This window comes from Gymnodraco acuticeps, unplaced genomic scaffold (genome assembly GCF_902827175.1).
Source record: "Gymnodraco acuticeps unplaced genomic scaffold, fGymAcu1.1, whole genome shotgun sequence".
Classification (NCBI taxonomy): domain Eukaryota; kingdom Metazoa; phylum Chordata; class Actinopteri; order Perciformes; family Bathydraconidae; genus Gymnodraco; species Gymnodraco acuticeps.
In genome coordinates, this window is record NW_022990125.1 from 389203 (window position 1) to 415521 (window position 26319).

The following is a 26319-nucleotide window of genomic DNA, read 5'->3' on the forward strand; positions in this document are numbered from 1 at the left end:
ATGACAAACTGGGAGAAAAATATATTTATGAAAACATTAAGTAAAATCTGTATTCCTATTTACAAATAACTTCATACTGTTTAATTTCTTACGGTTATTGAATAAAATTATTAGGGCCGGGACTTTAGCGCGTTAATTAAGATTAATTAATTACACAACAATTAACGTGTTAAATAAATTAACGCATTTTAATCGCACTTATTTTTGCACCGCGGAACGTTTCTCACTGGATGAGTTTCAGGCGTACCGATTATACTGGAGCACCAACTAACGTTCATGAGTTCAGACAACAACAAACCACAGTGAACAACAGTGGGAAATGTTTTAAAAAACGGACGGATGGAAGCGTCGATAAGAGCACGGTTGTGTGCAAATTATGCAAAAAGGAATCCGCATATCACCGCAGCACATCAAGCCTCAAGTATCACCTCAATGCAAAACATATAGCAGCTAGCGTGGAAGCTAGCGTGGACGTTAGCCTCTTTTATCGCGTTCACACCAAAAAGAGCCGGTACTAAAATGAGTTCATGAGAACCTTTTTACCCCCACGAACGTCCCTGCTAGAGAGCAGAGAGCTGCTAGAGAGCAGGGACTTTCGTGCGGCTCTCTTGTGAGAAAAGAGCTATATTTCTGATTGGCTGGGCGGATTGCAAACCACACCCCGTAAAACTCCCAAAAAGTTTTGTGAAGCCGCCATTTTATTATCCTCGCATTAGCATTATTAGCATTAGTCCAGCGCAGAAACGCAGAGAGACTAACTTATGGCAACACAAAATAAAACATGGGAGCGGTGGAGATGAGGAGGTGTCGGCGTTCTGGCGATTTACTCGGAAGGCTGCTGGGACTCCCAGGAGCTTCTACTGAAGCCAGTCCCCAACTCCGGGGACTTCCGGCCGGGGACTTTGGGCGGCAGTATACGCCGTGAAGTGGTTTGCGGCCTGCCAGTAAACCCAAAGCAGAAGAAGAAGAAGTGACGTCAGCGGCTTAATTTGACTAATCCACCCCCAGGTTCAAAGAGTTCTCATGAACTAAATTCTCATGAACCTTTGTGGGAAAAGTACTGCGGTGTGAATGCGCCTAATGGTATACTAAAATCCATGTGAAAAAAATTGCTTCTCACTGTTCTTAGGTCAAATATTTATATGTGATTAAAAATGCGATTAATTTCGATTAATTAATTACAAAGCCTCTAATTAATTAGATTAATTTTTTTAATCGAGTCCCGGCCCTAAAAATTATATAAAAATAATCTCTGCATTGTTTAGTTAGTTCTAAGTGGTGCAGTTTGAGAATGTACAATTGGCCCAGTCTCTGATGTTACACTGCAACCTGCCTGTGAGACAGAGTCCAACCACACATGTCCAACACATTGGCCTAATAATAATAATACATTATATTTATAGGCCTAGCGCTTTTCTACAACTCAAAGACGCTTGCACGCTTACACATGTCCTGCAATACACATGCTGCAGCTGCCCAGCTGCTCACTGTTTGTAAAAGTAAATAAATAGTATTTTCATTTCAATAATGTACTTTCTATACCCTGCTTCATAAACAATACTGACATCCCTGTGCTCCTCCGAGTCTGGGGGTCCGGGGATGTAAAGACAGCGCGAGGACACAGACAGGGAGGCTGCTTCACTTCATAAAGGAAATGGCGGTCAATATTAACAACACAGGAGCTAAAACGCTTAATAACCTTCATTACGTGTTAGAGAAAGGACATAAGAAAGTTTGACAAAGATGAGGCTGTTAAACGGGCAGCGGATCCGCTGTGTGTAGAAAGAGAGAGAGAGACGCTGAGCTGCACCGTGCAGCGATCAGCTGATACGGAGCATAGAGAGAGAGAGCGCTGCGGTCCGCGGGGCTCGGCCTCGCCTCCTGTCCTCACAACTCCTATTAATCCCGGTACCGGACAATTGTTATTTGTTCCTACTCGGAACCGAGTTTTGCTTCCCAACTGTGCTACACTTCCCGCCCCGCCCCCGTCTAACTGTACAGAAAGCGGCGAGATGCATTTCCTTAGGAATCGACAAGCAGATCCGAAACTAACATTTCTAAACGAACAATGGCGGACACGGACAATTTGCGAATGAGTTCTGCCTTTTGTAAACTGAATTTATCAATAATTTGTCAATAAATCAGGGCGAAAAACATCACTTGTCCACCGGACAAGTCAATTGAAAGATCTACTTGTCCAATATTGTAAATAACACGTCCCGGACGGTGGGACGTGTACTTTTTCGTACACAGCGGCCACTCAGGTAACGGAACTGAAACAACCGACACTTTCAGAGACTTTTAAAAGGAAAGAGAAACTGCCCCAGAACAGTGAAAAGGCCAAAAAAATAACAGCCAAGATAGCTGAATTAATCGCGTTGGATGACCAGCCGTTATCGGTTACCTTTTTTTTCTCTTAATGCATTGCATAAAGATCGGATCGGGAAAAATCGGTATCGGCCGATTGTCAAAATCAAATGATAGGGATCGGATCGGGAGCAAAAAAAGGTGATCGGGACATCCCTAAACGTCATGGTTTCTGTTCTGCTGTCTTTGGGTACTTTGAACTTTATTTCCCTGACCAGGAATAGTGTCATGTTGAATTAGACCATGGATCCCAAACATATTCATTTCAAGCACTCCCAGGAAGAGCTGCTCTGAGCCACTGCCAGCCATGTGATGGGATTTGCTTCCCTAAGGACACAAATTACAAGTTCACTTCATTATTATTCGTAGTTTTGGCAATGTTACAAGGGGTCTGTTACGATGTGAGGTGCAGGTGAAAAAACAATACGTGGAGAGAGGGTTTTCTTTAAAAAATAGGCTTTTTATTTCTTAGCCTTCCATATTCTTTTACAGGAACACAAAACTTCATGCCTGGTGCTGCGTTCACCAGCAAGGAACTAACACAAATGCCGCCCTCCCCTCTCTTTCCAACCACATGTATAGGAGACTGCCCGCCTTCCCAACCCAACCTGGCCAATCAGGTCATGGTTCTGAAAGCGGAGTGAACGGTTAAATACAAAATTAAACACTGTTGTCTACATTTAATAAAACCAAGCCCCCAGGAAGTGCGCCGGACTCAGATGAAAATATTCGTGGTGGCCAAACGGCGGTACTCCACTTCCGTTTGGTTGCCAGGCCCGGAAACACTTTTTCCCATTGACTTACATGGGGAAAGAGTGGTCTGTAAATCGTTGGATAATATTTTTTAAACCAAATAAACAACCCAGTATGAACACTTGTATAGCCCTTATTAAAAACATTAGTTTTTCTCAAATTTAAAAAATGTGCTAATAACGTTATTCTGAGAGTTATTTCCCTCTGCATTATGAACGCGCACGTTCATGTTACGTGTTCAGTACTACATGCGTTTATCTTTACCCATGGATGCACAATAACAACGGACCCATATCGCCTTACTGCCAGCCCACGGAGCTGTAATAATGGATATATTGCACATGTTTGCTGTAATTCATCATTTGTAAAATATTATACTACATGGGCTGTATGATTAAATCTTGTACCGTAAATGTTGTATTAAATAAAGTTAATATTACCGACGTTAGATTAACGTCCCTGTAGCTTATTATTGCACTAAGAAGCTTATTGCACTGTGCAATAATTATTTCATGCTAAATGAAGCTCTGTTGGATATCACTAGATCCTGTTACAGCGTAATATAAGCACATAACGATTGATGTGTAGATTAGCATAATTACTAGCTAGCCGCTAGCTGCTAACTGCCGCCTCGTTAATATCAAATGCATCATAATAACATCCATTACCATGCTGTCATGAACGCGCGTGGCTGTTACGTGTACGCAAATTGACGTGCTTGATGTGACCGAGCATTTTGGTTAAAGTTGCGCATGCGCTATGAGCGCACATACGGGTACTTCTCAGGCATGCTGGGTAATCTGTGACGTTTCACTCTCTCAAAAGTTGGGCCATTTTATCATCATGCGCTAATGAGCAGCTCTCATAGGAATGAATGAGGCCCCGCCTACCACGCTGTATCCAGTTCTTATTATACATCCATGGTCTGAACAAAGGAAATGGTGATTACTTTGTGATTGTGTGTTTTAAAGACTGACAAATTCATTTAGATGCATTTTATTAATTTGTCTATGTAAACTGTTTTTATAACTTTAACTGAAATACAGACAACTCTGAAGAAACATGTACTACCTTTCTTAACAAACAAATAGTTAAGCCAAAATGTTAGTGAGGGAGTGTGTGCGCTTCCTCACAGGGTCATGTATGGAAGGAAAAAACTATTATTTTAAAAGCTGTTTTAATCACATTAGAGTTTAATGAGGATGATGATGATTTCACTTAACTAATAATATGAATATAAAACTTACTATTATTCTTAAAAAAGTATGTAGAGATTTTTGGTCTATTACTTTCTCCTTCTTAGTTTCTGGTTTTGTATTTGTTCAGCCCCTGTACATGACTTCCTTAAATGTTTATCTTGAGAGTTGAAATATGTTTTTTAATACATTTTAAAACTAATGTATCATATTGTTTGTAGTTATGATTGAGGTCTTTGACTAAAAACCCTGTAATAAGATATGTCACAGGAAGTCTAAAGCTATGCTTTCTGCTGATTCTGTTTTATCGTACCTTGATTGTATATATTAATATTGAATTAGTTGAATAAAAAAGGCACAAAGACATATACACTTACAAAACCCTATTCAGTTAAATCAACAGAGAGCCAATAACTCAATCTTAATGCTAAGTCTGTGCCATTAATACTCTATGGCTGCTGACAGTTCACACTAAAGCAGACAGTGTTGAGACACTTATCCACTTAGTTTCAAGAGACAATCTTGCACTGAGCATGCCTGAGAGTTGTGACGGGGTCTAAAACTACAAGTTACTAAGGGTCATATAACTCGTTAATTTAACAAGAATACATTGTTTTTGTTGCCTGGTGCTACATATATTATCATTAGCACAAAGCTAGTAGGGTGACAGACATGGTGTGTTTCCTGCTCAGGGCAGGTAACAAAACAAATTACATGGGATTTAAAAAAGATGTGGTTTCCCTTTGTCCTCCACATCCTCTCCTCCTCCTGCTGCACCCTGGGTAAATACAGCCATGACAGCAACTGTGCTTTGACGTTAAACATTAACAGACCAGTATGAAAAACCTTGTTCAAGCAGGAACCTTCTTTCCTGTCTGTGATTGTTTATGAACACTCTGGTAACCACTAATAGATGATGAAAGAAACATGGAAGAAGTGGGAGGAGAGGGTGGAGGTCCAGCTGCTGTTTCCTCCCTGGAGGGTGAAGTGTGTGGTAATCAGTTTTCTTATCACATAAAGTTACATTTCATATGATTCCTGGCACTTACATGATTGTTTTGGTTATTAAAATGTAAATCCTGACATGAAAATTGGCTCATGAGTAATTTTTCTATGTAACTGTGACTTACATTCCTCACATATCGTAGGAAAAAAACATATGTTTGTATGTGTTGAGTGAAAGTAAACAACTGCATAAGCATGGCAGTAATTACAGTTATCTGCTCTCGCTGCAGGCTTCCTCTCACGCTGTGACCGTGATAAATCCTCTGCTCACTCCATTCCCCTGTCTCTGCTTTTCTTTTCAACCTTTAAGTGTTAAGTGTTGAAGCACGCTACGATTTCATTAAAAGGGCACGGTTTTGATAGATAAAACGTAGTGCAATGTGGTATTGGTTAGCAAGTGGTGATATTATAGATATTAAAAGGGGTAAAACAAGATGTAAGAAGGAAAATAATTAAAGATTTTAGATTCTTGAATCTTAATAATCTCTTGCCCAAAATGGGTCAAATCTGGGTTTTTTAAAGCTATTTGAATGGTATTTTATGCCAATGTTCCTGTTGTAGTTATTAATGCAAATGGAGTTGATTTGCATTGGATAAAGGACTGCATGTTTATTATGATTTGTGAATGATTAGATTTAAACTCCTTCATTACTTCTACTTTTCCTGTTGTTAATGCTATATTCTACCCTTATCATTCTTGCAAGGTCTTTTTCTTTTATATTAATACCCAAGCAAATCTGTTTAAAAAGTCCAATAAAACAGCAAATGTGGGCATTTTCCTTTCCCCACATACTCCCCTTTTCTGTAAACAATGCAGGGTTTTCATTACAGAAGTTTGATGAGGACAATGCTGGTTAAAATGTGCTTGGGATGTGTAAATTGGTCAGGCTCTATAGCAGCAGGATGATGAGAGTACATCAGCTCTGATAAGCAGGGATTTGTAGCTGGCTCTGATCTGAGAGATCCTCGTTTTAATTCTCTCCCTCCTTCTTTCTCTCCCTCCTCATCCAGCGTGGCCGGCGGTGAGCTCTTCGACTTCCTGGCAGAGAAGGAGTCGCTGAGCGAGGAGGAAGCCACTCAGTTCCTCAAGCAGATCCTGGATGGAGTCTTCTACCTGCACGCCAAACAGATCGCTCACTTTGACCTTAAGGTACTGCAGTCACTAAAGACAGACACCATCCTCCATCCTTAAAACGTGTCTCAATAGAGTGGAGCAGTTGAGTGGAGCAGTTGAGTGGAGCAGTTGAGGGCTATCTCAGATTTCAAAGTATTGTAGAAAATAAAATCTGTGGCAAACACACTTTTATGATACCTAGATGTTTTGTTCAGCTGGACAATCTCCGGGCAAATAGAAACAAAAAAATGGTGTTTGCTTGGCTTTAAACAACTACCACTAAGCTATATGATCTTTAAAGCGTGAATGCAATCGACAGAAGCAAAAAGCTAACGCTATAAGTCAATTAGCAGGTTGCCCATCAGCACTGCAAAACTAAAGGAAAAGTTGCGTTGCCGTGATGACATTTAGATGTCTAATTAAGTCACTTGTTAGCAACCGCTGTTTTTAAGACACATACTGTAGAAGCTTCTTAAATGGGTTTCCTGATGCTTTTTATGTCGTAGAACAAAATGTTAAAATCTCTTCAGCTTGTATGAATTAATTAAGACCTTATCTCAGGCATTTAACCAAAAAAAATGCTCAATAGACAGTTTACTGTAAGATGGAACTGGAAGTGGTAAAATGCTAACTCATTCCTGCACCACTCCTTTCTAAACCACCAACTAAAGCTAAGCAGGTTTTGATGTAGTTGGAACATTGGTATTAAACTAAATCAAAACAAATGACAAAATCTGAAATGAAGAGTTGAGAAATTACTTAGTCAATTTCAAATAAAGTCGCACATATTTTGATACATTTGACACTGCCATGTTCAAGGTAATGTTGCATCTAGACAACACAGTTGGATATTTTCTTTGAACAAAAAAAACAAACATATTTTCCTCTTATCAGAGGTCACAGTAAAGAGCAGCCTCGCAGCACATCTATTTTTCCAAAATGCCAGCTCACTAGAGTACTGAACTGCAGCATCATCTCAATGTGTTATTTATGTATTTTTAGTTAGATCAGCTAGCCTCTTTTGGACCTCACCTTTTTATATCCTTTTCTCTTTACATCGTCTCTTTTTTTTGTTGATCCTGCAAGCCTCTGAGGCTAATTACAGCGACCATCACATCAGTTTTTGTTAATTCTTTGCTTTTTATTATATTTGAATGTGGAGTCTGTGTATTCTGAGACTCCTGAAGGAAGAAGAGAATAGGTCGTAGTGTACAGAGACATCATATTGTAGCTGAGGTTTTTCCCTCAGATGTTTGGTGTACTGTTGTGGTAGTACTTTACTTAAATCTCGCTCAATACCATTGATCGGTTGTCCACTTTCGGCTGGACATGGTGTCTTCAGAATAAACTTTCCAGACCTCCACTTACAGAACAACCTTCACAAATCATCCATCAGAGTTCAGGACATTTGGCCTCCAGGTTTGCAGAATATAATGACCTCTGTACCCTGCCATCTACTTGTGATCAATGCTAGAGCTTTTAAAAACTACAGCCGCCTCAGCTTCTCAGATCAGCCACTGTTCTTCTCTGTAAAGCAGCGGCTCATTTTAGGACTTCATTTGATTAGTTGAATAACTTTCGGCAGTAACGCAATTTCCAACTGTTGTTGGTCAGCCATTTTCGGACATTTTGACTTGTATGTAAAACCATTTTGTCAATTTTAGTTTTCTGAATGTGGGTTTATGTGGCTGTTTTTGCAGCCATTACCATACCATGACAGCTGTAGTCATTGTCAGAAAGCACCACAAATCACAAATCTTCTATTGGACCACTTTCAAACTGCCATTACACAGTTAAAAAGTGAACGTCAAACCATTTTTAAGAGACAGTGATACTGCCAATCAATGTTGTATTACGCTCAAGAGCTTAATGTGTTGGGCAGGGCAGAATGAGGATGTCTGATTCATCTTGTCTGAACTGATGGACTACAATGATTCGAAAACATATTGTAAAAATGTATTTAAAAAAGGATATATTCTGCTTATTTTTGAAATTGGGTATTTTGTGTCTCTACTGTGAAACGTTTCCATGCTTTAATGTTCAAAAAGCTCTACATTTCTCTCATACTGCCTGTGCTGCAGCACCTCTTTTCACCCTCTGTCTGAAACCAGAGCCCAGTCTGCTCTGATTGATGAGCTCTGTTGCGATTGGTCAACCACTTAGAGATGTCCCGCCTCTTAGCAAATCATGTACAATTTGTTGGAGCACTAGCCAATAGAAGCACGAGTGTAGTGATGTCACTATGTTGCGGAAGTAAACAAAGGAGTCAGATGAAGGCGTTTCAGACAGGTTGGGAGTTTACAGGAGAGAAACTCCAGGAACACAGGGAGTTCAGCCTTCACAGGCGATTTACATGCACAAAAACCTTTATAACACTACAGGAAAGGGAACACCTCAGAAAGCATAATAGGGCCCTTCTAAGTTTGACTTTATCCCTATTTACTATCTTTTAAATGAATCATGTAGTATTTGTGATTTTGAAACGTGTTTTTGGTTACTAATCTTGACAGGAAAGTTACCATACTACTTCACTGAAATGTCTACTTTCTCATGATGGAGGAGAAAGCACATACTAAACATTATATTACATTGCATTTAGCTGACGCTTTTCTCCAAAGCGACTTACAATAAGGGATAACACCGCAGTGAAGGATAAACTCTGTCAGCAAAAGTATGCAAATATAATCAGGTTGATACACTTAAAGCGTTAGAAATAAACATTTTATGCAGAAAAATAAGTAATATTATTTTACATTATATCATTTACTTATTATTTGTATGGGTGCATGCAAAAGCGGGATTTAATTGTTGAAGTTAGTTGAGGTGGAATTAATTTAAATTGATTTGAATTCATTATTTTCATTATGGATGAATGTGTTATTTTTTTCATTAATAGGTTGCTGTATTAGTTTGCAAAATGTTGTACCATGCCAATCACCCAGAGCACAAAGTAAATTGGGTTCAAAATAAAAGCATGAAATCCTAACATGTGTGCCGCTGGAAACATAACATGTTTTTAAACTTTTTTACATTAAAATTGACAAAGGCGATTGATCACATTTGAAAAAAACAATTGGCAACTGTTTTGATAATCGCTTAATTGTTTCAGTTGCATTTGTACAAACTGTTTTTTAATAGTTTGATTTATTAAAAAACATGATTTATAAACTCTTCACATGTTGTATGTAAAATAAAAAGTACGATATTTTCCCCAGGGATGTTGAATAGTAGAAGTATAAAGTCAAAAGAAAGTACCTAAAATTTGAACATCAAGCGAGGTGTTCAAATGATGTAAACAGCTAACTAAAACAAATGTATATCCAGCAAAAACATCATTGTATAACATTTTTTAGAGAATAAAACCAACAAGCTGCTCTGGAGTCTGATTGTATATCCTAAGCGCCTCCTCTTGTCCTCCTCAAGTTTGGCTAATAGTGGAGCTGAAAGGATGAGCATTGGAAGGAAAATGGATTCGTCTTGAAAGAGGCATTATCCTTAGGAATGTCTTCCTTCTGTTGTGTGGCTTTGCTCAAAGCAGATCTTCGCCGTTCTTTCCTTTCTCCCACTTCCTCGAGAGGATTCTACTCGTGTTTTGCATAGGATTTCCATGGCCGGTGCCTCTTTCCTGCCAGCCAGTTCCTGGTTTTTTTGTCTGACTCTGTTGCTCACACCCTTGCTTACACTTAGTGTGTGTCCTACACTGAAAAGTTAGGGGACACTGGTAATGGCCTATTGGCTGTAGATGAAAAGGGTCTGCAAAGGTTCAAATCCTACACTTCTCGCCAGAGGAAGTTTCTGTCCCACACACTCCCCCTTCCTGTAACGCCTCCATTGGACTCATAACATAGTAACATCACTATGTAACACTTGCTCTTCTATTGGCTTGCGCTCCAACACATTGTACATGATAGGCTAAGGGGCGGGACATCTATAAGCGGTTGACAAATCAAAACAAAGCCGGCCAACTAACCAATCAGAGCAGACTTTGCTATGGTTTCAGACAGAGAGTTTATTGTACCATCCAAAGGGTTTTAGTTCATTTGAAGCTAATGGACCTCCATTTTTTTGAATTTGTATCTTCATGTTTTAATGCACTTGTCAAGCTCTTTGGGTAAAACCGTCAGCTAAAGAAAATGTAAAGAAAAAGGTAATGGATCAGTTTTCAACACTCATCATCTGTGAGTTAAAAAATAGGCAAAATGCCACCTCCTTAATGCTGTCTGTCCTCCCTGTCCCCCCCTTATTAATTGTCTCTCTTTCTCGATCTTCTATAGCCGGAGAACATCATGCTGCTGCACCGCTCAGTGCCTCACCCGCGCATCAAGATCATCGACTTCGGCCTGGCCCACAAGATAGATTTTGGCAATGATTTTAAAAACATCTTTGGGACTCCAGAATTTGTAGGTCAGTATCACTTTGTTTGTATATCATATATATCATGGTCCTTTCTTATTTTATTGCTCCGTATGTAGTTTAAAAAGCTTCTGCTCCAGTGAGTTTGTGCATCTCCATCCTTTCTCTACCTCACACACCCTGCACCACCCTGTGTTCTTGGCTTTATACCAGGGGTTGTGTATTGTGAGAGAATGTGCCAAATGTGCCATAGGGACTAAGTGAAAGGGAGCTGATAATAGACTGGAGATTATCAGAACTGATCCTTCTTGCCAACACAAACACACACACACTAATAGACACATCGGTAGCTCCGTCCCATCTCCCATCACCTACCCCTTTTTGCCTCGGGGCACTTGCCAATACTCCCAGTCGCCACCTCCTCAACGCTGCTGCCAACTACCAGCATCCAGGCCAAGACCAGAGCCTGTTCCCAGTCCAGCAGGATGGCAGCGGTCAAATGCTATATATAAAGATCAAGTGTCAGAAAGCTTGAATTATTAAGCTACCTAACCACTCTGAAAGTCATTTGACAGCTTGTTAAGATACTTAAAAATGTTTGGTACATTTCTTTAGGGTTTCAACACCTTATCCATAAATCCACAAAGAAATACCTTCCTTGAAAACCCTGAACCTTAGTACACTTTGGAGAGGAAAAACATAAAGCCCCAGAAGGTGTCTAAAAATAACATAAATAAACACAGATCGTTTAACTTGCTATGTTTTTATAGCTCATAGTATTTCGTTTTGCTGTGATAAAAGAGAAGAGAGTTCTCTTTACAAAAATGTAAACTTTGTAAAAGTAATTAACATGTCATGTCTCAAATGACGCCATGTCGGATGATGAAAAGACCTGAATGTTATGTTTAAGGTGGTTTAAATAAATAAAAAGATACTCCTTATAACTCCGGCCCCTGCTTCATCATCTTTTCCATAGTCAAAGTAGTTTAATAATAGTCATAGTGTTTGAATCCATTCGTTCCATTGTAAACATGAACAGGAAATATAAACATTTCAAGGCTAAATAAATGTGGCTCAAGTTGCAGCCCACAGCTAAACGTCTCCATGGCAACCTAATACTTCCTGTTTACTTCCCCTGAATCAAGGGAACTGCAGTTTCAACTCTTAAAGGGACCCAATTGTGCTTCTCCTAGTGTGTTCTACACGCTTCTGAAGCCAGAAGAACTTGCTTGAAGGGAGGGGCAGTTGTCTGGATTCATCCTCTTTCTCTGCCAGTATTCTTGTTTTGTTTTAGAAAGAAATGCAATAATCCAACTTTAACTACAGTGTTCACACATCTGAAGACATGTGACAAGAGACAAAAAGAGGATAAAGAATCTCAGTACTAGTAGGTGGTAAACCACGCACCTAAAGAAACACATACAATCTAATGTGCTAACAAGCTCAAATAATACTCACGAAGGAGGCATTGCTAGAAGAAAATAAGTAAAGGAATCAGTAAGGGAAAGTAGAAAATTAAATCAGAGATAAAGTTAATGTGGGTGTGTGTTTGGCTGAATATTAATGATCTTCTTTTTTCCCCACAGCTCCAGAGGTAGTCAACTATGAACCTCTGGGCCTGGAGGCTGACATGTGGTGAGTAAACAAAAAGTCAATCTGCTCTACAATGAGCGTAATGCACATATGCTGTTATAACATCATTATTTCTGATGAACATCTGCTGCTAAGTAAATGTATGTTTTGCACGATGCATGGCTGTCTAATAAAGTTCTCTGTCTTGCAGGAGTGTTGGTGTGATAACCTACATCCTGTAAGTATCTGAAATATGACCAGCCATGATGGATAAGTGTGTGAAATGTCAATTGTAAACACGTGTCACACAGCAGGGTTTTTACAACCGCCACCTTTTTGTGTTCATATTTTCATACAAACCCCAGGGCGTAGTCACTCTGTAAACATGACCTTTGACCTCGCTGTCGTTGAAGTCGTCGGGCCGCTCAGCAGCCACCGTCGCTGTGAAGTGTGCGCTGTTTGTCGTGAATAATGGAGCAGCCCGCAGCAACAAAAAAAACTGCATTTTCAGTGCACTCGAGCGTGATATTGTTTCAGCAGCTTTGTGAATAGAGATATTATTTTGCTGATTGGACTGATATTAGCTCCCTCCTGAATTCACTTTAAAATGGTGCAGGAATGAGTCCTAAAATACTTAAATGAGTTGGCATCTTACCACATCCATTTCACGCGTGTCAAAGTCAGCGTTTTTTTGGACGTGTTTGATTAAATGCCTGAAATAAGATCCTCACTCTTCCCACTCAAAAGAAAAGTACACAGCACAATGGATATCTCCAATTCAGCAGTTTATTTACCTTCAAAACAAAAACAAAACTAAAGCATTTAATGCTTAATAAAAAAAAAACTTCAACTTCCCTAATCAAAAATCAAAAGTCTAATAAAACTCAAGTCTCAAACCTGATCTTCTCCGCTGCAAAACAAGAGTCAAAAAACAAAAAGGACTTCTCACTTTTACTGAACTGCTTCTAAGTATTCAAAATGTAAATTGACACCAGGGGTAAGATAACAAAATATTTGAACAATCACATTTTTTTTAATTCTCATTACAATAACAAACATACGGAAAGGCCTACAGCATCATGCAGATCTCAGGACAAACAAAAAGCTGCCTTTTGTTGACCCTGGTTTATAACGCAGTGAGTCATTATTTACCACATGCTCTGTGATGTAACACTGGTGCTGTTTTCCACTCAGGCAGTGCCGCAGCATATTTAATCATGTACTGAACTAATTTAAGTGTTATTTTCAGATGCCTTTATGCTACTTTATATTATTTGTGTCTCATGTATGCCTTGATTGGTCAGCCTTGTTCTCCTCAAGGTTTCTACCTGTGAAAACTGCATTTGTGGTCACTACTGTTGCCTCATGGGGAAATGAGAAGTTGGCTTTCTGTTTTCAGAATTGTATGCGCAAGAACAATTTGAAGTACTTGAACATAAAATGTTTCTTCAATGTGGTGCTGCTTAAATATTTGTCCACCGCTGCCAAGGGTTCAAGCATATATCTTTTCAAAAATACTCACAATAAAAGGTATTTATACTTAATCAAAAAACGTTTTTAACTAATTAACATTTTTTCACGAGGACTTTATACACACAGGCATCTAAAATGTGTTACTTTTCTTGCTGCACATGATGAAATGATCCGAAAATGCTTCCAGTATTTGAAAATGAAAACTTAAATGGGGAATTGTAAATGCCCATCACACTCACTTGAAAACATACGTGGTTGAATCATAAAGCATTTGATCTGCAAATGGCTCTTTTTTATATAATATATATATATACTGATGCCCCAGGTCTGGTCACTCTTTTGTTGATCTTGTTGGTGACCTCAGAGAAGAAGAACTGGTTACATATCGGCCGTGTCATAATTTGTTAAACAGATTCTCCTTTATTGCTACTTTGCTTGTATTACCAATTGATCTTTACAACATCCAACACATAAAGAGCATCTTCATCTCCTACAGCCAAGGCCTTTCATTGAACTAGCGGTTGTTGGTGATGCAGCCATTCGCAGACCTGTCAGCACAGTTTAATTCAAGAGCGAGAGAAAGGTTCACGCCCTTAGCGACCGACAGATCAACTGCTGTTGGCTCTCGACCATGCTGTCCTCTTTATTCACCCGGTTACAAGGTTTTCCTAAGCTTCCCACACGCCTTCTATCCATCAGAGAGACACCTACGCGAAGCACCAACACAAAATGTGCCCACACAAACATGTGGAGAGCCCTCACCAAAATACAGTGAGGTAAAGATAGGGAGGCTGAAGGTATAGGTGTTATCTCATTGTTACATAATGAGTAGCTGCAAACATTACACACTTCATTTCAAAAAAGGAATATGAGTTGCTGTTAAAGTCATGCACCATTTTGCCTCTACAGTACATGAGCAAATGCATCCATACGCAATCTTTATTCACGCTGTCCGCCCACACAGCTGTCACAGACTGGAGAGGTAGGAAAAACATCCCCCCCTGCCTATTATCACAGCCAAGCATCACTGAGCTGCACTTACTGCTCCTCTCCTTTTGTAAAGAATAAAAAAGGAACAGAAAAAAGGGCCTGGGATAATTCAATAAACCATTTGCAGTGATTTTCATGAGCACCTACAACCTCTTAATGGGCCTTGTCTGCATGAGTGATGACCCAATTGCCGCGCTGTAATCAGAGTTGCACACAAAAGCTCCATCAGGGACCTCTAAAGTAATCACCAAATATGTTATGGTTTCCGTTTTTTAAAGATGATAAAGAGACTTCTTTTGAGATAATGTAGCCTGAATTCTTTTGAATGAAGGAAGTGGATCAGTCAGTCTGCTGTGAATCGGCTTGATAAGTAAAATTGTGCATAAGGCATATATATATTTGTAATTGTTACTGTTTCATTACATTACATTGCATTTAGCTGACGCTTTTATCCAAAGCGACTTACAATAAGTGCATTCGACCAGGAAGACACAACCTTGAAGAAAACAGAATCATATAAGTACATCAGGTTTCATAGAGCCAAACATTTCAAGTGCTACTCAACTGGCTTTAGGTAAGCCAGTCCTTTATTAGTATAAAAGTGCTTTGGTAATAGCTCTATCGCTCGAAGTGGAGTCGAAAGAGATGAGTTTTCAGTCTTATTATATATATTTAATAAAACAGTGTGCTTGGCAGTTCAAACAACAAAAACATATCGTACTAAACTAAACACTAATAGTACTAATTACGTCCCAAAACACTTCCATTAGGAGAAATGCAATGCATTTTCATAAACGGTCCAAATATAAAACTGTGAAGAATCATCTTCCCCAACTAGACAACACATACGCAGTATTTAGAAAACATTCAACAACTTGACAAACTTGCGCATGGTTTGCTAAAATTGCCGCATAAACCAAACGCTGCAAACACAAAACGCTGCAAACACAAAACGCTGCAAACACAAAACACAACAGAAAGGAGGTCACTAAAAACTGATGCACACAGCTGGGGCCGGAGCCGGAGCACTTGTTGGCGTTCCAGGATTATAAAGTTTTCCAAATGTCACTCTTGTAGAGTTGGTCTGTTTCATAACTCCAAGTGATTCTTCAGAGTATTTGAAATGATGAGGTTAGCTCGCTAGCTTACAGCAGATCTGCAATAATATCAGAAAGAATCATGCGATCACATTGTTCAAATTAGCCAATAAAACATACGTTTCCAGTGACAGTAATATTTGGCCAATTTATAATCCCCAAACGTCAACAAGTGCTCCGGTCCCAGCTGTGTGCATTGTGTTTCCCCCGTTCCATTGTGTTTTGAGCGTCCTGCAGCGTCTTTTAATTTGCATGTTGTTTTTGAAACTGCAGCGCGTGTTTCCTAATGGAAATGTTCTTGGCCGTTGTAGTGCAGTTGTCCCTGTCAGCCACTGTAACTACTACTAGAGTAATGTTATGCTATGTTGCCACAGCATCCTGTTTCACTGCCTTTTTGGCTGTCTTGTTTAGTTAAGAGCCTTAATTACTTGTTTGTTGTGAGCAGCTGTGCCTTATACAGTCGATACATTTATATATTTTCACTGGACTTGAGCTTCACCCCGCACCACCTACATGTCTGTCCCAGCTGGCGTGTTTATCAGCGCCTGGTGCTGACCAGCTGGAGAGGTTTTCTGAGGCCGGTGTTTGTCACACACTAATATGTGCTTTAAATGCCCCAAGGGACCTCATCTACATGCAGGGGCCCTGTGTGTTTTAAACTCTGTGTTTGTACATTAGAAACACACTTTTTGGACTCGTCATAGTGGGCAACATTGTCCCATAAACATCCTTACACTATACTCCTCGTGTTATCAATGTATACAAGAGCCTTCCCAGCTAGCTTTCCAGTGACAGTGATTGTGTAAGAAAAATAAATAGATTGCATTTTTAAAGCACCCTTTTTAAAAAGATCACCCAAACTCTGTTATTCATGCAATCGGGAGAGTTCAAACCCCTGACCTCTGATTGGTGGACAGCGCTGCCTCTTGAGCTACAGTCGCCCCAAAAACGTACATTTTATATTGAGGCTTGACTGTTGAATTATTTGCTACACAGCTCTGTAATCGCATTCCCAACCTCAAGGAGTAGAAGGTTCACGGTTTCAGTTTTGAGAGCCGAAGCTGATCAGAGGCGTGTGAGTTTATTCTTGAAGTGAAATCGACAGCGCTCGGCGTGTTGTTAGAGTAAATACAATTAAAGGATCTGAAGTTGTTGCGTTGATTAAAACACGCAGTCCAAAATAAATTCACCAATTTCAGATTTTCTTTGGTAATGTCTCAGTTATATTTTTCCCTCAACTGTTTGACTGTTTTATTGATAAGGCAGTCACACAATCACAATAACTATATGATTATAATACATAACCTTTCATCTTCAAACGTGTTCATTGTGCCTTTTATCTTTATCTGTCCCTGGATTATTCGCACAATATGTGTATAATAAACATGATATCAACCCTAATCGTCTCTCCCTGCTCAACAACACACCTCTCACCTTGCTGTCACCCTCTGTCCCTGCAGTCTGAGCGGTGCGTCTCCCTTCCTGGGGGACAACAAGCAGGAGACTCTGGCCAACGTGTCGGCGGTGGACTACACGTTCGACGAGGAGTTCTTCAGCAGCACCAGCATCCTGGCCAAAGACTTCATCACAAGGCTCCTTGTAAAAGACCCCAAGTATGTCAAATCCCTTTCTTATGTTTGAGATTTTGATGCTATGGGTACTTTGTCTCTAAGGTGTAGTAACAGCCCAGCATGACCTTGATTGATATGATTTAATTGGGACATAAAGGGTGAACTAGGGATTCAACTCATTATACATTTAATGAGTGATTCTTTTCTATGAATCATTAGAGGCCCTATTATGCTTTTTGGGGGGGGTTTTCCTTTCCTGTAGTGTGTTAAATACAGTAGGTTTTTGTGGCAACCTAATACTTCCTGTTTACTTCCGCTGAATTGAGGGAACTGCAGTTTCAACACTTAAAGGTGCCCAATTGTGTTTTTCAGGGTTTTCCTTTTCCTGTAGTGTTCTATATATTCTGTGCATGTAAATGGTCTGCAAAGGCGAAAATCACAAAGTTCCCTGCAGAGGGAGTTTCTCCTAATACAAATATGAACCTGAACATGAGCTTAATAGGGCGCCTTTAAGTCAATGACAAATAGTGAAAAAAAGCTCTCACAATTTCCCACAGTCCAGGTTGGCTGGCTTTTCTGCTTGATGACTCTAAAGAAAAACCATTACAACTTTTTCTCATATTTTCCCTACTCTAAAAAAACAACACCTTTTTGACAGCTAATGCCTTTTTCCGAGCTCTGCTCATGCTTTTGTTGTATTTGTTTGTGGTAGTGTGTGATCGTTTCACAGAGTTTTGCTTGATCCATTAATACAATTACCAGTTACAAAATGTTTACTTTATTTAAAGAATTTATTAGTAAACTTTGGAGGAAAATTATTTTCAGAAATTCATCTTTCTGAATACAACTGTAAGAGTGTCAATATGGACTTGAAATGAGAAAGGCAGTAGCTCTTTGCCAGTTAGATAATGCAGCACAATAAATGACACATTGTCTCTCATCCCTTATTCTCTATCATTTCCACAATAGCTCACTTAAAAAGACATCATTCTGAATATTCAATTGTTATTTTTTCTAAAAAGCTAACAAATTAAATATAGACCCATTGCACACGTTCCAATGGTATGGTACCTAAAGCTGTGAACGTCCCAGAGTTGCTCTGGCAACAACTGAATGGCTGCAGCTACACTTAAAGGCCGTGAGTGCCTCCAACCCTCTCTGCTGTTCCTTCAGAACAATGAAAGGAGAGCGAGGGTGTTGGAACAGCGGTGAGCCATTATAGTTGTGGAGATAATTTCATTTAGATAATGTGAGAAAAAGCACGGGTTGCATCAAACAGACAGTGGGCGACAAGAGGCGACTGACTTTGAGAAATCCTACGTGGAGTTTATCAAAGCGGAAAGGCTCTTAATTGATCTACACCGTTAGCAGACATGGATCCACTGGGCTGGCAGGAAGATTAATGAAGGCTCCCTTGAAGAACACACACATTCATCATGTTCACTGTGACAGTGGACTGCAGCAGCTGCACAATCACTGTCAATCACTCATTTTCTCTTGTAAAATAAGGAAAGACACTATGACGAAGTGCCCTGTTACCTCAGTCAGAGGAGGGGGTTGGTGGGTTTTTACTTCAGCTCAGGTGTGTGCGTGAAGTAAACACAGAACAGCCTCAGTCAGAGACAGGGATGTTGGATTGAACAGATGTCCACAGGAGGAAGTGGTGTGTGAACTGGAACCGCACCAGTTTCCTTAAAGGTTGTGTTGGCTTTCGTTGAACAATCAAAAACTTTTACAAAAGAATGCATTGTTGTTTTTACAGTCAGTTTGCAGTGATGCACATTCAACCGCACCACTAGGACTGGTACACTAGATTGGCTGTTATCTATTTATATACACACATCACGAGAGTGCAAGGAGATCAGAAAAATAAAACCTAAAAGAAGATCATATTGAAGTACTTATGGGAAGAAAGCTAGTGGTGTGAATATAATATCTTCGTAATTTGATTAGAAAATCAAAAATATTTTGTTTGATTTTGTCACAACTTTAGAATAAATCTTGTTTAAAAATGGACCTACCGTGTAGGATTCATTACCACCAATAGCAAAGTCTAGGCTCTTAAATAAAGATATTTTGAACGTTTCGAATCTGTTTAGATTTTTCCCAACGCGCCGAAACAGTTTGTCATGTGACTTTTGATGAATGTCTCGGTACCTCATTTGGCATGCTGTTAAAGAGAACCAAGAGTTTCACAGGAAATGAGAGTTTTTAAGATCAACTAAGGGCAATATAGAACAAAACATGAGTCATCACATTACGTTCATTTAGAACATTTCTAGTAAGAACCAATTCAATTATCATTGAATATAATAATATGGCATCTTAAAGTTTTAATTTCAGGAGTCTTTTTTGTTTGTTACCCAGCAGAGATGTTGTCCCATTCAACGTTTTAAACTCAAATATATTCAGTAAAAAATGAAACAAATACAAGAGGCAGAAAAAAGTATTTTCTTCTGGCATAATTAGCTAAATTATTAGTTTAGAGATAATAGCCAGTCCAAGGCAACTTAACTCTGTTTTTGTCTAAATGTACGCATAACAGTTATAATTTTTTTTGAATGCAGTTGGCAGTGTTGGTGAGCGATTGTTGTTACACAATACACAATATCCACTTTAAGTTATAAATCCTTGAGTTTGATGGCTTATGACCTATTTTATAGTATTACAGTACCCGGATGACAGATTCTGTTGCTTCATCCATTTGGCCCCATTACAATGAATTAGGGCGCTGCATTTTTGTTACACATATTTGATTTAGATACTCTAAAAACAGAAATAACTTTGAAAATTGCAACTAATTCTCTAAATTGTAAGTGGGATTATGACTATGATAGATTGTCCTAATCTGATATCGCTGTCTCACAACTGCATACAAACATTTAAAACATATTTAAACCTTCATGGGAGTGACGCTTATTTTAATCCCTCTGCTCACAGCTGTGTTTGCTGTCTGTGTTTAGTAATCCCTTTAATCTCTCTGACTTTGACCAGGAAGATGGTTGCATAAAATACATGTTATTTATCTATCTTATTGACATGATGAAGACTAAAAACAGGAATGCTTCTGGTGTTCCTGACAACACAGTGGTTTGCTTGAACTATTTTGAAAATAAATAAATATACCCTCATCCATGTGTGGTATGTTGCATAAAAAAAACATCTCTTTCATTTACTTTTGATGAATAGAAAGGGTGTATCAGGACACCTTGAGGAAGGCAAGTGTGGAGACTTCCTAATCCACTAGCACGTTTTTTTTTTAGACTTAGTTTAAATCCTGATCCAACACTTGATTTGTTGGAATTGTTGTTTTACAATGACATCTGTGACAAGGCATTTTATCTGCCTACATAACTAGATGACCTCTGTGTATCTGCGGCTTCATTTAAAATGACCGACTCGTGTGAACATGCTTCAATGGCCCAAAATACAGATGTGTGCTTGGCAATAACAACATTTCACCCTTGCCACAAAAAACTAAAACATATCGTCCAAAAAAAAAACACTATAGTATTAATTACGTCTGAAAACACTTAGATTAGGAAACCTGCTGCACTTTTAAAACGATGTAAATTTAAAAACACAATGTGCCAAACACATGCATATGAAGAACATGTTTTCCAACTTGTCAACACATGGGCAGCATTTAGAAAACATTCAACAACTTGACAAAAACGTTGCAAACACAAAACGTTGCAAGAAGCTCAAAACACAACGGAAACCAGGTGACACTAAAAAGTGATGAATACAGCGGGGAAAGGAGGGCTTGTTGTCCGGGGATTGTAAAGTTGTGCAAAATAAATATACTGTATATTATATTACTATAAAGTGCAAAATATCTTAAGAGATCCAGCAAATATTCTCTGTCTCCTAATATGTGTATCATTGTTCTTCACAGAAAGAGAATGACGATTCAGGACAGCCTCCTGCACCCCTGGATCAAGGTTGGACCCTTTTTATTTTCTGTTCAATGTTAAATGTATCCTTTTTCATTTTGTGGCATATTTAAGATGGTCTGAGTTTGTAAGCCGGATGTTGCCAAGCATCCATTGAATGATTCTTTACCAAATGTGTCTTGCCAAGAATATTCTCACAAACTTGTTTCTCTGTTTGTGGAATCAGCCAAAAGACACCCAACAAGCACTGAGCAGGAAGGAGTCGGCTGTCAACATGGAGAAGTTCAAGAAGTTTGCAGCTCGAAGAAAATGGAAAGTAAGTGTTTTATTTATTTCTCAAACTTCTGGAAAAACAAGAACATTGATCCAGTAGTATAGATAGTATCCCTATAGCACTACATGTTAAAAGCTCATAAAACCCCTCCTCAGACGTTGTCACTACATCTGCTGCGGCATCGCCATAGCAAACACATTTTCTGCTAGCTTCGCTTCAGCGGTCGTCTCCTTGTCTGTTTGGGTCCGTCACGGCTGACCCAGCTTTGCCTCTTAGCCTGCAAGGAATCAAGGGATTGTTTATCTGCGGTGTTTTGGCGAAGCTGTCATGCCATGTCTCCGTCTTCATGCTCCAGAGCGCCACACTGGAAGCTACTGGCTTTTTCTGTAACCCGTTATTCAACTTTGAGTTTATTTCCCTCCACACGTAAAACTGACAACCAGAACATGACAAAGCATAGATATAAGCATTGTTGTTTAAGTGAGATTTAAAAAGGTTTATTGATTTTATGTCAGAAATACTGCAAATAAAGTCTAATTCAAGACATCCATTTCTCAAAAGAACATACACTGATTTCTATTAGCTTTAACATCAGCTTTAAAATGATTTAGAACATTATGCCTAGCTCAGTTTAATATCTAAGTCATTAAGTCAACCTGGATTAGTGAGATGCATTTTTAGAGTGCCATTAAATAAATAAATAAAAAGGATTTTTATTTTTTTCAGACATCAATATAGAATAACGTTTACGTTTTTGACTAATAATAATAGTTTTGATTTGGGCATTCATGATTTGTGGATGTTGTTGGCCACTAACAGACTGACCTCTGCATGTAGCCCTTGTTTGTTTCAGATAACTTGATCATATTCAGCATGTTTTACCAGTGTTTTGTACAATTGCCTGCCTCACCTGGTCCTTGAGAAAGAAAGTGCACCAACTCTGTACACCACAACATTCGATTTAACCATGTGTGGCCTGATAAAGAGTCAAGTCCCCTAAGTGTTAATCACAATGAGCCATGTAATTAAGGTGAATGTATAGAGCAGAACATTGTCCCTGAACGTGACTTGACATCGACATCCTCCAGTTGTGCTCATTCATGAACTCTATTCTTCTTCTTTTCTTTTCCAGCAATCCGTCCGACTTATCTCCTTATGCAACCGCCTGTCACGCTCCTTCCTGTCCAGAAGCAACATGAGTGTGGCGCGCAGTGAAGACACTTTGGTAAGACCTGGAGATCTGCTTCTGATTTGTGCGTTGACTGTACAACAAGACGTTAAAGGAGGCGGCATGCAGCAAAGACCTTGATCATTAGGTTGATCAGGTTTGCAGCAATTAACACCATAAATGCTTCAAATGTTGTAAAACTCTTACATCAGAAACACTTTCATCTCTGCAGTCCTGTCCTTTCATTTATATCAGTGGTTCCCAACCTTCTTTCCCAAGATCCCCCCCAAATGACTCCTGTTGGAAGTTGCGCCCCCCCCCACACACACACAATGGCGGGGGGGGGAGCAACAGCGGTAATTAAAGTTTAAAAGTCTCAAAAATGCTACAACTACTGTCACAAACTGGATGAATGTAAAGTATTTTGTTAAAGGAGGATGAAAGCGTAATTAAGGAGCACTATTGGAGTGACTTTGATGGTTATTGGACTCAGGATTAATTCATTTGGATTCCCGCTGTATGAAGAAATTAAATGACGGCGCGGAAGTGGAAACAATTCACAAAGGGATTAAACTGTTTAAAACACATGCTCAAAGTAAGCCGGATTTTGCCGATGTGTTTATGTGGATTCAAAAGTCGTAAATAATCTACAAAATGGAGGAGACCGATCTGATCGGAGCAACTGACAAATAATCCAACTGAAACCGGCATGGACAATGACTATGTTTTTAAAATGCGCTTATCCAGACAAGCCTGGTTTGGGACACTTTACGGCAGAGGAAACATTTCTATTAAAGAAAGAAAGAACATTTCTGTCTATGCCTTTTAATAGCTGCTAACTTGAATTGTTATTCAAATTAATTAATCTTTTTTTTAATTTTTATTGTAATGTAGAGACAAGGCTTTTAGTGACAATCATGTATTGCTTTACAATTATATGTAAAAAAAAAAGATCTAAATATGATATTTGGCCTCAAATCATCTGAGGCCTGGGTGCCCCCTCTGCGATCTTTGGCGCCCCCCAGGTTGGGAACCTCTGATTTATATTATTTACAGGAGACTGCCAGCTAAATGAGTTTCACATTGCTTTTATTAAAGTGCATTTTACTATTAGGACCCGGAGCTCTCAGTTACAGCTCTGGTATTTCTAACTCGACAATCTCTCTGAGAATCTTGAGCCCCGACATGTAATTGATCTGTTCCTCGTTTCCCACAGGTCAGGTGCTTGTAGAATTGTTGGAATTTCTCTGTCTGCGTAACCTGGTAGAGCTTATTGGAATGTGAGAGGGAAACTTGTGTGACTGTACAAGGCGGTTTGTTTTGCTTTGTACACAAATGGTGATAGAGAGCTTTATGTGTGTATCTTTACATTGATACCGACTCGTTGAGATGCAAACACTGAGAGAGGCTTAATCATTAACAAGCAGGCCCAGGCCTCTCTCCTCCTCAAAGCATTACGCAGCAACTTCCTCATGTCACAAGTACGCACAGGTATAAGTGAGCGCCCCCAGTAGACCTCTAACAGAACTGCAGCAGTACAAGCTTGCTAAAAGATCTTTTGTCTGTATTGGCTAAGCAGATCCAGGGTTAAGTGCTTTACTTAAAGGCTCTACTCAGAGGTGGGTTTAGAACAGCGCAGTGTAGCACTCTGTACGATTTCAACTAAGAATTTGTTTGTGTTAGCGACTCATAAACATTTCAACAAGGCAATTCAAAGAACTTTAAAACCATCAAGAAATAGTGAAAAATAAACGTATTGTGAATTGACATGTTAATTACAAAAAGAATAAAAACAAAGCTAAATTAGAATAAGACAATAACACAATTTATTATTCATTGTTTAGGCTATTAGTGTAAATGTGTCAAAGTGTAGGTGAGCAAAAATGTGATATGATTTCAAAACAAAATCGGTGATAAGTGGCTACTTCTTTTTTTATTGTGGCTCAATTTCAGTGGCAAGCCATGACTTTTATACCTAGGCCCTCTGACCCCCCCTCCTTCCCTCAAGTTATTACAGCGTATACTTCAGAGGAATATCAAAACAACGGCCCGGGGTGCAAAAGGCATCAATGAAAGCGACCCTCTACCACACAAAACAACACCTGTAACGAACCTATTTGTGTTCTTTGAAATCGAAAAGGATATTGCATTGTGTTTGTTACTTTCGTTGCAGTTGTATGTCTTAAGTGTAATTTGACATGCTTTTATTTTGAAGGCGAGTTAACGCTGTTGACAGGAAGTTGTTGTTGCTACGGAAACAAGAAAAGTTTCACAGCGGGCGGAACTTGTCATAAAGTCCGCGATAATAACACCCACCCATTTAGAGGGAAGATATGATTGGTCAATTGTACTGTCATTTGACATTACTCTCTCGTTCTGTTACTATAGCTGGCCCTCTGTGAATTCATAGCTGGACCGCCTGGACGTCCAACAGCTCCTCTCTTCACAGTAACTTGCAGAGACGAGCTTCTTTCATTTAACCCTTCACATTCCAACAGAAACTGAATAGGCAGATTTATTTCTTTGGAAATGTTATTTTAAATACAATTAAATCAAGTTATTTTGCTAAAACTAATGAAAAATATAACAAAAAAAATATTTGGAATTTTTTGAATTTTTTTTAATGTTTTTAAATATTATTTTGTAGAATATCTTAGGCCCTCACAGAGGGCCTAGAGGGCCCTGACGGCTCGCCACTGCTCAATTTATTATGGCTGAATTATAAAATATGTTTATTTCAATCGACTTATCTTTGCAAGACAAAACAATAGCGAGAGAAACTGACAGAGAATGTAATGACTGGGTGCTATGAGAATGTTTTGTGATGTTATCCTGCTAAGGTAGCAAGCTTATAAGGTGTAATGACCTTTTACAAAACATTTAAAAAAATAACTTTTTGAGGGACATAACTCATGACTCATTCCGAATGCCAGCCCTATTTCCTTTATTTGTCCGAGACCACATCTGTATTTTCCGGATGTCCTTCCCTTCTCCTTAGAAGAAGAACATCTTGCTTCTTTGGTCATTCCCTACTAAATAGAACGCATCACTTGTTTATAAAACCCTCCATCTTGCATCACGAATTGCAATTATCAGAAGGTGGAAACCCCAAACAACCGCATTGATACACTATACAGGGACTGTGTGGAAATGGAACCAGCTTTCAGGTTCCTGGGTTCTCACATTACTGAGGATCTCTTCTGGTCTACTAACACCACCACCGTAGTTAAGAAGCTACAGCAGGGACTCCACCTCCCTGAGTCAAAGTGCAGGAGATGTCCTTTTAAAACTTCTCAATCAAGAGTGTGCTGGCATATTGTGTCACTACATGGTATGTCAGTTACTCAGAGATGGATAGGAAAGCTCTTAAGAGGGTCCTCCACACGGGCCAGAAGACCATCGTCTGCTCACTGCCCTCTCTGGAGGAACTGTTCACCCTAAACTGCCTCAGCAAAGTAACCCAAAAAAATGTAAGACCCATCCTGGACAT

At 39.2% G+C, this 26319-nt stretch overlaps 1 protein-coding gene across 3 annotated transcripts in view; it reads left to right on the forward strand.

Moving 5' to 3' along the window:
• dapk1 (death-associated protein kinase 1) overlaps positions 1-26319 on the forward strand; it is a 110568-nt gene that overhangs the window by 58013 nt on the left and 26236 nt on the right. For all 3 annotated transcript variants that reach the window (XM_034216632.1, XM_034216634.1, XM_034216633.1), the window contains exons 4-11: positions 6333-6471; positions 10710-10839; positions 12375-12423; positions 12572-12598; positions 17381-17533; positions 21390-21435; positions 21614-21703; positions 22794-22886. In XM_034216632.1, coding sequence (XP_034072523.1) covers positions 6333-6471; positions 10710-10839; positions 12375-12423; positions 12572-12598; positions 17381-17533; positions 21390-21435; positions 21614-21703; positions 22794-22886 — 727 coding nt within the window. The remainder of the gene's footprint in view (positions 1-6332; positions 6472-10709; positions 10840-12374; positions 12424-12571; positions 12599-17380; positions 17534-21389; positions 21436-21613; positions 21704-22793; positions 22887-26319) is intronic.